Here is a 17,226-nt window from a genome sequence, read left to right as displayed (position 1 = left end):
TCATCAGGAAATCTTTTTTTTTTTTTTCATAATTTGGCTTCTCATGCAAAATTCTTTCCTAGATCAGTGACTCTCCTATCCCAAAGTAGTCTCTCACTACAATCCAAATTATACAGAGAATCAAACCCTAAATCCTTAAGTCATCTTGTTTATAAAGATTAATTTTTCCCCATGCATTTAAAAGGACACTAGAGACACACTATCCTTAGAAGGATTAAGAAATATTATCACAAATCATTTTCTGTAGACTTAATTCTCTCTATAAAACAAACTGGAAAGATAGCTGAATTAACACTCCAGTGTAAAAGTCTTTGTACCCTTGACTATGATGGATCAACCCAGTAGCCTCCAGGTTCAATGATAAGATAGGGTTCATAAACGAGGACTGCACCTAGATAAAATCCGGCTTATCTTGTCACGTTTTACAGCACAAATGCAGTTTAGCGTCACAAAGAAATAGCCCCCACCCACAGAACTGTTTTGATGAGGGGATTTATATCCTGTCAAACTAGAATCAAGATTGCCAGGAGAAATCTCAACAACCTCTGATATTCAGATGACACCAAAATGGCAACCCACTCCAGTATTCTTGCCTAGAGAATCCCAGGGATAGAGGAGTTTGGTGGCTGCCATCTATGAGGTCGCACAGAGTTGGACATGACTGAAGCGACTTAAGAGCAGCAGCACCCTTATGACAGAAAGCAAAGGGGAACTAAAAAGCCTCTTGAAGGTGAAAGAGAAGAGTGAAAAAAGCTGGCTTAACACTCAACATTCAGAAAACTAAGATCATGTCATCCAGTCCCATTCAGTTCAGTTCAGTCCAGTCACTCAGTCGTGTCTGACTCTTTGCGACCCCATGAATCGCAGCATGCCAGGCCTCCCTGTCCATCACCAACTCCCAGAATTCACCCAGACTCACGTCCATCAAGTCAGTGATGCCATTAGCCATCTCATCCTCTGTTGTCCCCTTCTCCTCCTGCCCCTAATCCCTCCGAGCATCAGACTCTTTTCCAATGAGTCAACTCTTCCATGAGGTGGCCAAAGTACTGGAGCTTTAGCTTTAGCATCATTCCTTCTAAAGAAATCCCAGGGCTGATCTCCTTCAGAATGGACTGGTTGGAATCCTTGCAGTCCAAGGGACTCTCAAGAGTCTTCTCCAACACCACAGTTCAAAAGCATCAATTCTTCAGTGCTCAGCCTTCTTCACAGTTCAACTCTCACATCCAACATGACTACTGGAAAAACCATAGCCTTGACTAGACAGACTTTAGTCGGCAAAGTAATGTCTCTGCTTTTGAATATGCTATCTAGGTTGGTCATAACTTTTCTTCCTAGGAGTAAGCGTCTTTTAATTTCATGGCTGCAGTCACCATCTGCAGTGATTTTGGAGCCCCAAAAATAAAGTCTGACACTGTTTCCACTGTTTCCCCATCTATTTGCCATGAAGTGAGGGGACCGGATGCCATGATCTTCGTTTTCTGAATGTTGAGCTTTAAGCCAATTTTTTCACTCTCCTCTTTCACTTTCATCAAGAGGCTTTTTAGCTCTTCACTTTCTGCCATAAGGGTGGTGTCATCTGCATATCTGAGGTTATTGATATTTCTCCCAGCAATCTTGATTCCACCTTGTGTTTCTTCCAGTCCAGCATTTCTCATGATGTACTCTGCATATAAGTTAAATAAGCAGGGGGACAATATACAGCCTTGACGCACTCCTTTTGCTATTTGGAACCATTCTGTTGTTTCATGTCCAGTTCTAACTGTTGCTTCCTGACTTGCATATAGATTTCTCAAGAGGCAGGTCAGGTGGTCTGGTATTCCCATCTCTTTCAGAATTTTCCACAGTTTATTGTGATCCACACAGTCAAAGGCTTTGGCATAGTCAATAAAGCAAAAGTAAATGTTTTTCTGGAACTCTCTTGCTTTTTCCATGATCCAACGGATGTTAGCAATTTGATCTCTGGTTCCTCTACCTTTTCTAAAACCAGCTTGAACATCAGGAAGTTCACAATTCACATATTGCTGAAGCCTGGCTTGGAGAATTTTGAGCATTACTTTACTAGCGTGTGAGATGAGTGCAATTGTGTGGTAGTTTGAGCATTCTTTGGCATTGCCTTTCTTTGGAATTGGAATGAAAACTGACCTTTTCCAGTCCTGTGTCCAATGATGAGTTTTCCAAATGTGCTGGCATATTGAGTGCAGCACTTTCACAGCATCATCTTTCAGGATGTGAAGTAGCTCTACTGGAATTCCATCACCTCCACTAGCTTTGTTCGTAGTGATGCTTTCTAAGGCCCACTTGACTTCACATTCCAGGATGTCTGGCTCTAGGTGAGTGATCACACCATTGTGATTATCTGGGTCATGAAGATCTTTTTGGTACAGTTCTTCTGTGTATTCTTGCCACCTCTTAATATCTTCTGCTTCTGTTAGGTCCATACCATTTCTGTCCTTTATTGAGCCCATCTTTGCATGAAATGTTCCCTTGGTATCTCTAATTTTCTTGAAGAGAGACCTCTAGTATTTCCATGGCAAATAGATGGGGAAACAGTGGAAACAGTGGCTGACTTTATTTTCTTGGGCTCCAAAATCACTGCAGATGGTGACTGCAGCCATGAAATTAAAAGATACTTGCTCCTTGAAAGAAAAGCCATGACAAACCTAGACTATGTATTACAAAACAGAGATATCACTTTGCTGACAAAGGTCCATATAGTCAAAGTTTTTCCAGTAGTCATGTATGGATGTGAGAGTTGGACCATAAAGAAGGCTGAGCACTGAAAAATTGATGCTTTAGAATTGTGGTGCTAGAGAAGACTCTTGAGAGTACCTTGGACTTCAAGGAGATCAAACCAGTCCATCCTAAAGGAAATCAATCCTGAATATTCACTAGAAGGACTGATGCTGAAGCTGAAAATCCAATACTTTGGCCACCTGATGCAAAGAACTGACTCACTGGAAAAGACCCTGATGCTGAGAAAGATTGAAGGCAGGAGGAGAAGGGGACAACAGAGGATGAGATGGCTGCATGGCATCACCAACTCAATGGACATGAGTTTGAGCAAAACTCTGGGAGATGGTGAAGGACAGGGAAGCCTGGCGTGCTACAGTCCATGGGGTCGCAGAGAGTCGGACACAACTGAATGACTGAACATGCACGCAGTAAATTTTTAACGAAAAGCAACAGTCTGCTTAATATACCAGCATTTCAAAAGTTTTCACTTACTAGGTCAAATATAAATTTTATGATACATATTTAGTGTATTCATAAGAAATAATGAATTCTTTATTAAAACAGCATAAAAATATTTCTAAAATCTACACCAAAGAAATAGAATTTCATAGGTCCTGTAGATTTTAGATAGGTAAGAGACAAAGTTAAGAGACAAAGTTAAGAGCCAAAGCAGCTAAATTAAGATCCAATGACATCCTTGAAAAACTCATCCTATCAACAGAAACTTCTACAGATGTTTTTCCAGTGTCCTACAAAAATTTTTTTCAACCTCTTGATTCACTGTTGACCAAAAAAAAAGGATATCCCTTTTCTAATTCAGCACTTACACATTTTTTAAAAGCACATTTATATGTTTTCAAAGAAAAAACTTGGGAAACATTTAAGTGGTTATTATAAATAGCTTCCCTAATCCAACACTATGGAAGGAAGAGAGGAAACAAAGGAGTAAGGGCCCAGATCACCACGCTGTGCTGTGCTTAGTCACTTAGTCACATGGGACTCTTTGCAACTCCATGGACTGCAGCCCGCCAGGCTCCTCTGTCCATGGGGATCCTCCAGGCAAGAACACTGGAGCGGGTAGCTGAAATCCCTTCTCCAGGGGATCTTCCCGACCAAGAAATCGGACTGGGGTCCCCTTCATCACAGGTGGATTCTTAACCAGCTGAGCTACCAGGGAAGCCTCCAATCCCCCATGACTCCCAGATTAACAGGCTCTGTAGAGTATAAAAAAGGTGATGCTGCAAACTCCCAGACAGTACACTCTACTACTGCCAATACTTAGAAGAAATTTCTGGAACACAGATACTCAAAATCAACACTTCAAGTGGGAAAGTGGTAAGGAAGGTGAGCAAGCAATGGTATCAGAGGCAGAGAGCTGAGACTTAACGTGACTAAACCACTACAGAGAAGGGCGACAGGTGAACCTCAATGAAGCAAAGTGTCTTACAGAAGCTTCCAGGTGAGTAGGTGAATTCTATACTAATTTCTGGTGCTGAAACAGTCATCTCAAATGCAACCTCAAAATTTAAAGTTTATATGTAGCTTTATTCTACACTTTGGTGAGCAGCCCAGACAGGAAATGAAATGGAAATTTACTTACTATAGTAACCATACAGTACAGTGTCCTCGATCTGTCTGCTGACGTTTGCATTGGCCCAGTCCTAGGACAAAAAGGAAACAACAGAAATATTAATGAAACATCTAATAGCTTAACAGTTATACTTAAGTCTTAATATGATCGAGTATCACTTTAAAATGTATCACTGACACCGACAGGTATGGTCTGCGCCTTCAAGACGTGAGGGACAGATGAGTAAAAAGACAACTGCATTAGCAGGTAAATGTGAGCAAGTGTGAGCAGCTGGTTCTGAGGAAGTTCATGAGATGGAAGTTGACTGACTGTCAGAGGTGGCTTCCCAGGGCCAGCAAACAGGATCTGAAAAACACAGTGTGAAGGAGGGAAGATGGTGAAGGCACATACATGGAGAGTCTGAAAAACCTGCAAAGAAGCAAAATATAGACTCACTAGAGCTTTTGGAAAGGGAAGAGAAACCGGGTGAGCAAGGGAGAGGAGGGGGCAGGTGTGAGGCCTTCTGAGTCACCTTAAGTGTGCTGGCCTCTGTCCGGAGGGCAAGGGGAAGCAGTGGTACACTGCTATACAGAGTGACAGGTACGATGTTTAACTTAGAAAGAAGATATTCAGCATAATATACATTTTTTAAATACCTAAACGAAAAGTAAATTAAACTCCTTTGCATTCAACCCAATTATTTTTTAATTAGTAATTTTAGAAAATTAATTCAAATTAATCTCAAATTTTTAAAAAACTACATTAATTAATTAGAACTGAGGTATAATACCAAGTCTTCTTGAGTACCCTAACTTTACGCATATAAAAAATTAAACCTGGAGAGTCTATGTGACTTGCCAGTAAGTAACAAGGTTCATTTTAGTATTCAGGTCAATTCTGTTCCATCAACACTTTAAGAATCCCACTTACAAGTCTTTTAAGGCAGAGTAGTAACATTCAATTATCCTAAAATAATTTAGGTTTTTCTTTTTTTTTTCTTTTTCACTTATAAACACCTACAACAAGGATCTATGAATTTCTAATTGAAAAATGTCTAAAAGGACAAAAGTGTGGAAAACTCAAATTTAGCACTACAGACACAAACCTTGGTACACAGGGTACAATAAAAATACTATTTCTTCAATAGCAATGAAGACTGTGAAAAACTTAAGAATACGCTAAACTTTAAAATTATGTTACCTGAATAAAGAAACAAGTAACTACAGAATATGAAGAAGATCCAAATGAAAAGTCAGCATTTCCACATGAAAAGGCTGTAAATACCAAATCCATGAAACCATACACTGCCAATCAAAATCCCAACAGCAGAGACAATGCTCTGGCTTGGTGGTTCTAAAAGTCGTCTGGAAAACATATAGTCAAAGAGCTAAGAAAATTTTTGTAAAAGACCAACAAGGAGAAATTTAGCCAATTACTAAACTTTATTAATAAAGCATGAAAATCTATTATTAATATCATAGTGACCTTCCATTTACCTAAATGGCAAGATTTAAACATTAAAAATATCCAGCAATGGTAAATGTGGAGGAAAAGCCATCTACACACAGCAATTAGTAAGAAAGACAGTCCATGATATAAATCATTTTTGCTGGAATCTGTCCTAAAAAGATTCACACAAATCAGGACAGATATCCTGCACAAGGATGTTTTGAAACAAGTAGTCCTTCCCAGTGAACAACCTTAAGATCTCTCAAGGGATGCCTGGCAGCTCACAAGCCCAGACCGCACCACCCCCCGACCCCCCGCCCCCAGCAGGAGGCTGTCCTCCCCTCAGTCACTCACGGGTCCAAGGGGCCCAGAGGCACGGGGTGCCCAGCCCCTGCGGCGTCCAGGGCCCGCAGACAGCGGGTATTTCAGCTCGTGAAGGGGGCACCCACGTCCACAGTGTTAATCTACTTGAGGCTACTCTTCCGCCTGCCCTGCAGAGGCGCCTCTGCTGAAGCACCCACACTATGGGAAAGCTCACCACTTCACAGAATGGGAAGCATGTAAGAACGCGTGAACCTGCTGACCCTTATTCCCATAAGTTACAGCCTCCACCAATCAATGCTGATTGATCTTTCTCCACCTGACAATATTCAGGGTGGTCCGATGGTTAAGAATCTGCTTTGCCATGCAGGGGACATGGGTTCAATCCCTGATCGGGGAACTAAGATCCGACATGCCTCCAGGCAAGTAAGGCCATGAGCCACAACTAGAAAGTCTGTGCACCCCAACAAAAAGATCAATAAACAATAGGATAATGTTGTTTAAAATGCTAAGAAAAAAATAAGAAACCATAAAAAATGAGACAATCTAATCATCTGAGGAGAAACAATAAAAATGTATTATTATACATTTATAATGAAGAATACCATATGGACATTAAAACCTCTAAAATGTATATAAACTGGTATATATGGATATCCATGAACTACTTCTGAATGGGGGTAAACAGAACAAGTTGCAATCAATAACACTCATAATCTTTGACTAAAAAATCTAATCAAAGAAACACCAAATATATACTACAGAAAAACAAAAATAAAGTTAAGCAGTGCTCACTGCACAAGACTGGTAAAAGCACTGTGGTAAATTCTAACCAATGACGAGAAATTTTTTCTTTAGGTATCCAAATGAATGAACACAACCAACACTTCAGCTCACAAAAGCTGTGTTTCTTAAGTGATTGTTTATATATCAAAACAAATTTTTAAAGATTTTTGAAACTTGAAGATTTTTTGAAACAGAGGATAATTACAGCTATTCCTCTGCAAGATTCCAACCAATGAGGTATTAATGTACCCACTGACATTCACATAAAAGTTAAACTTAAAAACTGAAGAAGACAATAACCTCAGAAGACACAAGTAGAAAGACTGAAGGTAATTTAAAATCAATGGACTTCCCTGGTAAAGAATCCGCCTGCTAATATAGGAGACCCAGGTTGGATCCTCGGGTTGGGAAGATCCCGTGAAGAAGGAAATGGCAACCACTTCAGTATTCTTACCTGGGAAATCCCATGGATGGAGGGGCCTGGTGGGCTACAGTCCATGGGGTCGCAAGAGTCAGACTTAGCACTAAACAACAAAAATTTAAACTCAAAGATTCACTGACATTTAGTGTCTTTTACCCTCAAGGGTTCTTTTGTTTAACCAAATCTTGCAGCAGTTACAGAATATTACTTACTATTTTAAAGCAAAACTATGTGTAAAATATACAACATCACTCAGGTACTATTTGTATATTTGGCTTTTATATACAATCTTGCCTCCAAGGTATCTGATTCACTGTCAAAAGAGCTCAGTTTACGAAACTTACTTCTACATTTTGAAAATTGCTTAGTTATGCCCTTGATACATTTTACAAACTTCTGCCTTCCAAAGTAGAGACCAAAAAAAAACTTCAGAAGACCCAAAGGAATGTGAGAGAAACAAGAACTAAGTAGAGAAAACACAAGAAGAACATTTTAGAAAAAAGGAAAAAGAGATACAGTCCATGAAACGAAAAGGTAGTGATTTGTATACATAAAGCTCCCTTTTCCATCCTTCCAGGAGACCTTTTGAAATGCCTGGTCCAACCCAAAGCTACACTTAAGTACCCTTAACTTTAGCAGATAACCTCCCTTTAGACCTATGGCTCTCACTCATGGATGACTCTGTCCCCGAGAGGACATCTGGCAATGTCTTGGAGACAGTGGGGCTGGGGAGGGGGCTGGGGAGGGGCAGCATGCTACTGGCATCTGGAGGTGGAGGTTAGGATCTGCTAAACGTCTGCAACACACAGGACTGCCCCTTACAGGAATGAAGCACTCAGCACAGAAGCCAATGCTTAAGAAACCCAGACTTGAAGTTCTGTAAAATAATCTGAGGGCCAAAAACAAGAGTTACTCAGTTCAGTCCCAAATTGAGACCCCATTCCACCTGTACTCAAACGCTAGCGCTTCCTTCTGTCGAGTACCCATGCTATTTACAGCCAAGCCTTTCACGCTGAGGCCCTCAACCCTCTGCTTCTCTAAGGACACAACACTGGGCCTGCAACCATACCCTCCACTGACAAACACCTCTCCCACTCTACTGATCTTACATGTACGCACTCCAGTTGTTTCCACCAAACACCACAGTTACCACAAACAAAAACACCCCTCCCTCAACCCACTTCCTACTCCCCTGGAGGATGGAGCTTCCTGAAAAGCTGCCAGCATCCCCTGTCAAGCTCCCTCACCTTCCTGCCCACTCAGCTCACTCCCACCCGACCACCCACTGCTCCACAGAGATTACTCTTCACCAAAGGCGAGGGGTCACTCCCCTGCCGCTCTCCCTCCACTTCTCAGGATTGCTCTTGAAGCACATCCACTGAGAAGCGCCCCTCTTCCATTTTCCTCCCCCGCTCCCAGGCTGCTGCCCCGCCCCGTGGGTGGCCTCCACATAATAATACAGCTCTGCCATCCCTGGCTCGGCCTGAGCGTCAAGCCTTTTCTGACCACTCACTCTCCCCAGCTACGGGTCTGTCCACAGTTCTAAATACCATCCACAGGCTGATGACTTCCAGACACCACGAAGCTTTCCCTGGAGCTTAACTCGCCACTTGACTGCACCACCTAAATATATATGCTAGGCACTTGGAAGGTAACCTGTCCAGAATGCAGCTCTTTTTCTTACATCCCCTCAGCAGAGGCATTACTTTGCCAGCAAAAGTCCGTAGTCAAGGCTATGGTTTTTCCGGTAGTTATGTATGGCTGTGAGAGTGGACTATAAAGAAAGCGGAGTGCAGAAGAATTGATGCTTTTGAACTGTGGTGTTGAAGAAGACTCTTGGGAATCCCTTGGACAGCAAAGAGATCCAACCAGTCCACCCTAAAGGATATCAGTCCTGACTATTCATTGGAAGGATTGATGCTGAAGCTGAAACTCCAATACTTTGGCCACCTGATGCAAAGAACTGACTCATAAGAAAAGACCCTGATGCTGGGAAAGATTGAAGGCAGGAGGAGAAGGGGACGGCAGAGGATGAGATGGTTGGATGGCATCACTGACTCGATGGACTCAAAGCTCCAGGATTTGTTGATGGACAGGGAGGCCTGGTGTGTTGCAGTCCTTGGTGTTGCAAGGAATCAGACACGATTGAGCCACTGAACTGAACTCATTTACCCACGTGCACACACAGGACTTATTATTCCTCAGGCATCCCTATTTCTCTAAAGTGTCCTAGGCATCACTGCTTCAGTTTTCTTTTTCCTTCACCTCCATATCTAATCCATCAGCAAAGCCACGCAGTCTACCTCCAAAATACATGCTGACTTTAATCACTTTTCTTCACCAACACCACTCTAATCCCAAGTCAACTTTATTTTTAAAAACCTTAACTGAGAAGAAAATCTAAACCCATCGACATGACCTAGAGGGAAAAACACTGGGTCCCCACATTCCTCTTGACCTCAGCTGGTACCACAGCACAACCCAACGCCACCCCTCAGTCCAGCAGACCAGATGCATGTCTCCCCGAGGGCTGCTGTCCTACTGCAGCATCTCCGTGAAGGCTGCCTCACTCGGGTCTCACCTTAAGGACCCTCTGCAGCAGTCTGGCCTTCCCCTCCTCCCACCTCAACACTCATCGCTGAGCAGACGCTCACATTGGTCTGCTCTGCGTCCTCACAGAACTAAGCACTAGGGAGCGAGCTGGTCTGGCCTCAGAGAACGTATGTGGCCTGAGAGCGGTGGCCTCACTGGTTTCCAGCATCAGTCTCCAGCGCCCACAATGCCAGGTCTGTATTAAAGTGAAGTCGCACAGTCGTGTCCGACTCTTTGTGACCCCATGGACTGTAACCTACCAGGCTCCTCCCTCCATGGGATTCTCCAGGCAAGAGTACTGGAGTGGGTTGCCATTTCTTTCTCCAGGGGATCTTCCTGACCCAGGGATCAAACCCGCATCTCCCACATTCCAGGCAGACACTTTAACCTCTGAGCCAACAGGGTGTTAAGTACTTAGTAAATACCAAGTGCATGAATACAGAGACTAGGGCAGTGACTGGGAGGAGTAACCCCACACCCAAGAAGCAGTGGCTCCAAGGGCTCAGGAGGGCCTAGAGGAGCCATCCCACTTTGAAGGTCAGGAAGGGTGGCGGTGAGGAGATAACCCTCATCCAAGGTAAGGAGCAGCAGCTGTGCTTTGCTGGAGCAGCCGTGAAGAGATAGCCCATGCCCAAGGTAAGAGAAACCCAAGTAAGATGGTAGGTGTTGCAAGAGGGCATCAGAGGGCAGACACACTGAAACCAAACTCACAGAAAACTAGTCAATCTAATCACACTAGGACCACAGCCTTGACTAACTCAATGAAACCAAGCCATGTCCGCCAGGCAACCCAAGACGGGCAGGTCATGGTGGAGAGGTCTGACAGGATGTGGTCCACCGGAGAAGGGAATGGTAAGCCACTTTCAGTATTCTTGCCTTGAGAACCCCATGAACAGTATGAAAAGGCAAAATGATAGGATACTGAAAGAGGAACACCCCAGGTCAGTAGGTGCCCAATATGCTACTGGACATCAGTGGAGAAATACGTCCAGGAAGAATGAAGGGATGAAGCCAAAGCGAAAACAATACCCAGCTGTGGATGTGACTGGTGATAGAAGCAAGGTCCGATGCTGTAAAGAGCAATACTGCATAGAAACCTGGAATGTCAGGTCCATGAATCAAGGCAAACTGGAAGTGGTCAAACAAGAGATGGCAAGAGTGAACGTCGACGTTCTAGGAATCAGCGAACTAAAATGGACTGGAATGGGTGAATTTAACTCAGATGACCATTATATCTACTACTGTGGGCAGGAAACCCTCAGAAGAAATGGAGTAGCCATCATGGTCAACAAAAGAGTCTGAAATGCAGTACTTGGATGCAATCCCCAAAATGACAGAATGATCTCTGTTCGTCTCCAAGGCAAACCATTCAATATCACGGTAATCCAAGTCTATGCCCCAACCAGTAACGCTGAAGAAGCTGAAGCTGAACAGTTCCATGAAGACCTACAAGACCTTTTAGAACTAACACCTAAAAAAGATGTCCTTTTCATTATAGGGGACTGGAATGCAAAAGTAGGAAGTCAAGAAACACCAGGAGTAACAGGCAAATTTGGCCTTGGAATGCGGAATGAAGCAGGGCAAAGACTAATAGAGTTTTGCCAAGAAAATGCACTGGTCATAGCAAACACCCTCTTCCAACAACACAAGAGAAGACTCTTCACATGGACATCACCAGATGGTCAACACCAAAATCAGACTGATTATATTCTTTGCAGCCAAAGATGGAGAAGCTCTATACAGTCAACAAAAACAAGACCAGCAGCTGACTGTGGCTCAGATCATGAACTCCTTATTGCCAAATTCAGACTCAAATTGAAGAAACTAGGGAAAACCGCTAGACCATTCAGGTATGACCTAAATCAAATCCCTCATGATTATACACTGGAAGTGAGAAACAGATTTAAGGGCGTAGATCTGATAGAGTGCCTGATGAACTATGGAATGAGGTTTGTTACACTGTACAGGACACAGGGATCAAGACCATCCCCATGGAAAAGAAATGCAAAAAAGCCAAAAGGCTGTCTGGGGAGGCCTTACAAATAGCTGTGAAAAGAAGAGAAGTGAAAAGCAGAGGAGAAAAGGAAAGATATAAGCATCTGAATGCAGAGTTCCAAAGAATAGCAAGAAGAGATAAGAAAGCCTTCTTCAGCGATCAATGCAAAGAAACAGAGGAAAACAACAGAATGGGAAAGACTAGAGATCTCTTCAATAAAATTAGAGATACCAAGGGAACATTTCATGCAAAAATGGGCTCGATAAAGGACAGAAATGGTATGGACCTAACAGAAGCAGAAGATATTAAGAAGAGGTGGCAAGAATACACAGAAGAACTGTACAAAAAAGATTTTCACGACCCAGATAATCACAATGGTGTGATCACTCACCTAGAGCCAGATATCCTGGAATGTGAAGTCAAGTGGGCCTTAGAAAGCATCACTATGAACAAAGCTAGTGGAGGTGATGGAATTCCAGTAGAGCTGTTTCAAATCCTGAAAGATGATGCTGTCAAAGTGCTGCACTCAATATGCCAGCATATTTGGAAAACTCATCACTGGACACAGGACTGGAAAAGGTCAGTTTTCATTCCAATCCCAAAGAAAGGCAATGCCAAAGAATGCTCAAACTAGCACACAATTGCACTCATCTCACATGCTAGTAAAGTAATGCTCAAAATTCTCCAAGCCAGGCTTCAGCAATACGTGAACTGTGAACTCCCTGATGTTCAAGTTGGTTTTAGAAAAGGCAGAGGAACCAGAGATCAAATTGCCAACATCTGCTGGATTATGGAAAAAGCAAGAGAGTTCCAGAAAAACATCTATTTCTGTTTTACTGACTATACCAAAGCCTTTGACTGTGTGGATCACAATAAACTGTGGAAAATTCTGAAAGAGATGGGAATACCAGTCCACCTGACCTGCCTCTTGAGAAATCTGTATGCAGGTCAGGAAGCAACAGTTAGAACTGGACATGGAACAACAGACTGGTTCCAAATAGGAAAAGGAGTGCGTCAAGGCTGTATATTGTCTCCCTGCTTATTTAACTTATATGCAGAGTACAGCATGAGAAACGCTGGACTGGAAGAAACACAAGGTGGAATCAAGATTGCCGGGAGAAATATCAATAACCTCAGAGATGCAGATGACACCACACTTATGGCAGAAAGTGAAGAGGAACCAAAAAGCCTCTTGATGAAAGTGAAAGTGGAGAGTGAAAAAGTTGGCTTAAAGCTCAACATTCAGAAAACGAAGATCATGACATCCGGTCCCAACACTTCATGGGAAATAGATGGGGAAACAGTGGAAACTGATAGACTTTATTTTTGGGGCTCCAAAATCACAGCAGATGGTGATTGCAGCCATGAAATTAAAAGACGCTTACTCCTTGGAAGAAAAGTTATGATCAACCTAGATAGCATATTCAAAAGCAGAGACATTACTTTGCCGACTAAGGTCTCTCTAGTCAAGGCTATGGTTTCTCCCGTGGTCATGTATGGATGTGAGAGTTGGACTGTGAAGAAGGCTGAGCACCGAAGAATTGATGCTTTTGAACTGTGGTGTTGGAGAAGACTCTTGAGAGTCCCTTGGACTGCAAGGAGATCCAACCAGTCCATTCTGAAGGAGATCAGCCCTAGGATTTCTTTGGAAGGAATGATGCTAACGCTGAAACTCCAGTACTTTGGCCACCTCATGTGAAGAGTTGACTCAATGGAAAAGACTTTGATGCTGGGAGGGATTGCGGGCAGGAGGAGAAGGGGACGACCAAGGATGAGATGGCTGGATGGCATCACGGCCTCGATGGACATGAGTCTGAGTGAACTCTGGGAGTTGGTGATGGACAGGGACGCCTGACGTGCTGCGATTCATGGGGTCACAAAGAGTCGGACACGACTGAGCGACTCAACTGAACTGAAGAACACAAAGTTCTAAGGTACAATTATCTGCATCTGAGAGGAGGAATGAGGCAATAGCAGAGCGTTCAACCCAAACACCTGATAATGTCAGGCCATAAAGAGATTAATCACTGATGGACGGAAGGAAGAAATGAATATATTAGCTACCAAAACAAATATTTTTATGCCATATCTTAATTAATTTTATACACTGTATAAAATAAAAATATTTGTTCATATTAATGGCTATTTCTGATTTTTCTTTTTTTTAGTACACTTTAGCTCAGTGGTAAAGAGTCTGCCTGCAATGCAGGAAACAGGAGATGTGGGTTTGATCCCTGGGTTGGGAAGGAAGAGGAGGAAATGGCAACCCAGTCCAGTATTCTTCCCTGGAGAAGTCCATGCACAGAGAAACCTGGAGGGCCAAGTCCATGAGGTTACAAAGAGTCAGACGTGACTGAGCATGCACACTCTGTATATTTCATGAGCCAACGTTATTGGCCAACTACACAAGGCACTGTAATAGAACACTTTCAGCTATTCTTTACAGTTTTTTGTTTTTTTTTAATCTATGAAGTTAATTATTACACAGAAAAACTAGAAACAATGAAATTATCTGGCAAAAAACATTGATAGTGCCAGGAGCTGAAAAACAGGTCAAAGGAAACACTTCAGACATTATCACAATATACCCTTGACCAAAGGAAGGCAGAAATAACTAGGAAGGTAAAGCAGACAAAACAGAGAAAGTATAGTTGATTGCCTGCCTAGTGTCCTCAGCTCCTAAGCCCAATGTCAGCAGTCCTTGACATCTAGTTTCCAAACTATTGTACCTGATGAGCAGGTTCCTAATCAGTTTAGACACTTTAACATCCAAGGTGGAACCTGAGAAACTCAGATGACAGACATATTCATTTAGGAATAAGAAATACACTTTATAAAACTTAGGCCACAACATAATTCATCATGGAAAACAACAACCTGCACATTTTAATAAGGATGAAAGAGATTAAAGATGCGGTGGCACACTTCCACCCTGAGACACCTAAACTCACAGCTACAGCATGAAGTCTGAAACTAGTTCTTAAATACTAATGTTTAAATATTCTTGTCTTTTACTAAGCATCTCAAGAGAATTCATTAATAAGTTTTTTGGAGAAAATACTCTTTACAGTTTACCAGACATAGTTCTTTGAAAGTCTCTTCAGTTCTCGTTTAACTATTAGCACAGGCCAGCTTCAAATGACAACTCTTAAGAAATTCACTAGTCACCCAGCCAGTGCTCCAAAAAAAAGAAAAGACAAAAAGGGAAACAAAGAGTATTTTAAAACATCAATATATATAGATCAAAGTATTGGGGAAAAACTGGTATATTATCTAAGCTTTTGGCTGGCTAAAAATAAACATAACTAGACAGAGACAACAATTAATAAGTAAATGAAAGTAGAAACAAATGAGTCAATTCCTAGGCAGGTTGATAATAAGTCTGGGGTCCCTGAGGAGGAGAAAGGGGTCTAGGGCTCTCAAAGTGGAAACAGGGGTATGGAATGCTCAAAGAGGAAGGAAGGACAAACATCTTTTTTTTTTTTCTCTACATTTCTTAGTCTTAGTCACATAAAGCACCTTTTTTCTTTAAGCCCAGAACTGATGATTACATAACAAAACTCAGTTTAAACTCTGTACTAAGGATTAAGAAGAGGTGGCAAGAATACACAGAAGAACTGTACCAAAAAGATCTTCACGACCCAGATAATCATGATGATGTGATGATCACTAATCTAGAGCCAGACATCCTGGAATGTGAAGTCAAGTGGGCCTTAGAAAGTATCACTACGAACAAAGCTAGTGGAGGTGATGGAATTCCAGTTGAGCTGTTTCAAGTTCTGAAAGATGATGCTGTGAAAGTGCTGCACTCAATATGCCAGCAAATTTGGAAAGCTCAGCAGTGGCCACAGGACTGGAAAAGGTCAGTTTTCATTCCAATTCCAAAGAAAGGCAATGCCAAAGAATGCTCAAACTACCACACAATTGCACTCATCTCACACGCTAGTAAAGTAATGTGCAAAATTCTCCAAGCCAGGCTTCAGCAATATGTGAACCGAGAACTTCCTGATGTTCAAGCTGGTTTTAGAAAAGGCAGAGGAACCAGAGATCAAATTGCCAACATTCACTGGATCATGGAAAAAGCAAGAGAGTTCCAGAAAAACATCTACTTCTGCTTTATTGACTACACCAAAGCCTTTGACTGTGTGGATCACAATCAACTGTGGAAAATTCTGAAAGAGATGGGAATACCAGACCACCTGACCTGCCTCTTGAGAAATCTGTATGCATGTCAGGAAGCAACTATTAGAACTGGACATGGAACAACAGACTGGTTCCAAATAGGAAAAGGAGTGCGTCAAGGCTGTATATTGTCCCCCTGCTTATTTAACTTATATGCAGAGTACATCATGAGAAATGCTGGACTGGAAGAAACACAAGGTGGAATCAAGATTGCCGGGAGAAATATCAATAACCTCAGATATGCAGATGACACCACCCTTATGGCAGAAAGTGAAGAGGAACTAAAAAGCCTCTTGATGAAAGTGAAAGTAGAGAGCGAAAAAGCTGGCCTAAAGCTCAACATTCAGAAAACAAAGATCATGGCATCCGGTCCCATCACTTCATGGGAAATAGATGGGGAAACAGTGGAAATGGTGTCAGACTTAAATTTTTGGGGCTCCAAAATCACTGCAGATGGTGAGTGCAGCCATGAAATTAAAAGACGCTTACTCCTTGGAAGAAAAGTTATGATCAACCTAGATAGCATATTCAAAAGCAGAGACATTACTTTGCCGACTAAGGTCCGTCTAGTCAAGGCTATGGTTTTTCCAGTGGTCACGTATGGATGTGAGAGTTGAACTGTGAAGAAGGCTGAGCGCTGAAGAATTGATGCTTTTGAACTGTGGTGCTGGAAAAGACTCTTGAGAGTTCCTTGGACTGCAAGGAGATCCAACCAGTCCATTCTGAAGATCAACCCTGGGATTTCTTTGGAAGGAATGATGCTAAAGCTGAAGCTCCAGTACTTTGGCCACCTCATGCGAAGAGTTGACTCATTGGAAAAGACTCTGATGCTGGGAGGGGTTGGGGGCAGGAGGAGAAGGGGACGACTGAGGATGAGATGGCTGGATGGCATCACGGACTCGATGGACTTGAGTCTGAGTGAACTCCAGGAGTTGGTGATGGACAGGGAGGCCTGGTGTGCTGCGATTCATTGGGTCGCAAAGAGTCGGAAAGGACTGAGCAACTGAACTGAACTGAACTGAACTGAAGGATTATAGAACAACAATGTATCCTGCTTGAGGACAGTTTCTTCTTCCTAAAAACCTTCTGGCTAATCCTGTTATCTTAAAATGTAAATTGTGGGAGTGGGTCTAGTAAGATCTTTACAACCTTGGATATTCTTTTGATTTGTTGTAA

At 42.4% G+C, this 17,226-nt stretch overlaps 1 protein-coding gene across 1 annotated transcript in view; it reads right to left on the bottom strand.

Annotated features, from left to right (window-relative positions):
• LMBRD1 (LMBR1 domain containing 1) overlaps nt 1–17,226 on the bottom strand; it is a 146,076-nt gene that overhangs the window by 107,341 nt on the left and 21,509 nt on the right. The window contains exon 3 of the mRNA XM_040261414.1: nt 4,334–4,394. Within this exon, the coding sequence (XP_040117348.1) occupies nt 4,334–4,394 (61 nt within the window). The remainder of the gene's footprint in view (nt 1–4,333; nt 4,395–17,226) is intronic.

This window comes from Oryx dammah, unplaced genomic scaffold (assembly GCF_014754425.2).
Source record: "Oryx dammah isolate SB20612 unplaced genomic scaffold, SCBI_Odam_1.1 HiC_scaffold_19, whole genome shotgun sequence".
Taxonomy (NCBI): Eukaryota; Metazoa; Chordata; class Mammalia; order Artiodactyla; family Bovidae; genus Oryx; species Oryx dammah.
Note: the sequence above shows the minus strand (reverse complement) of the source record. Positions and strands in the feature narration are given on the sequence as shown.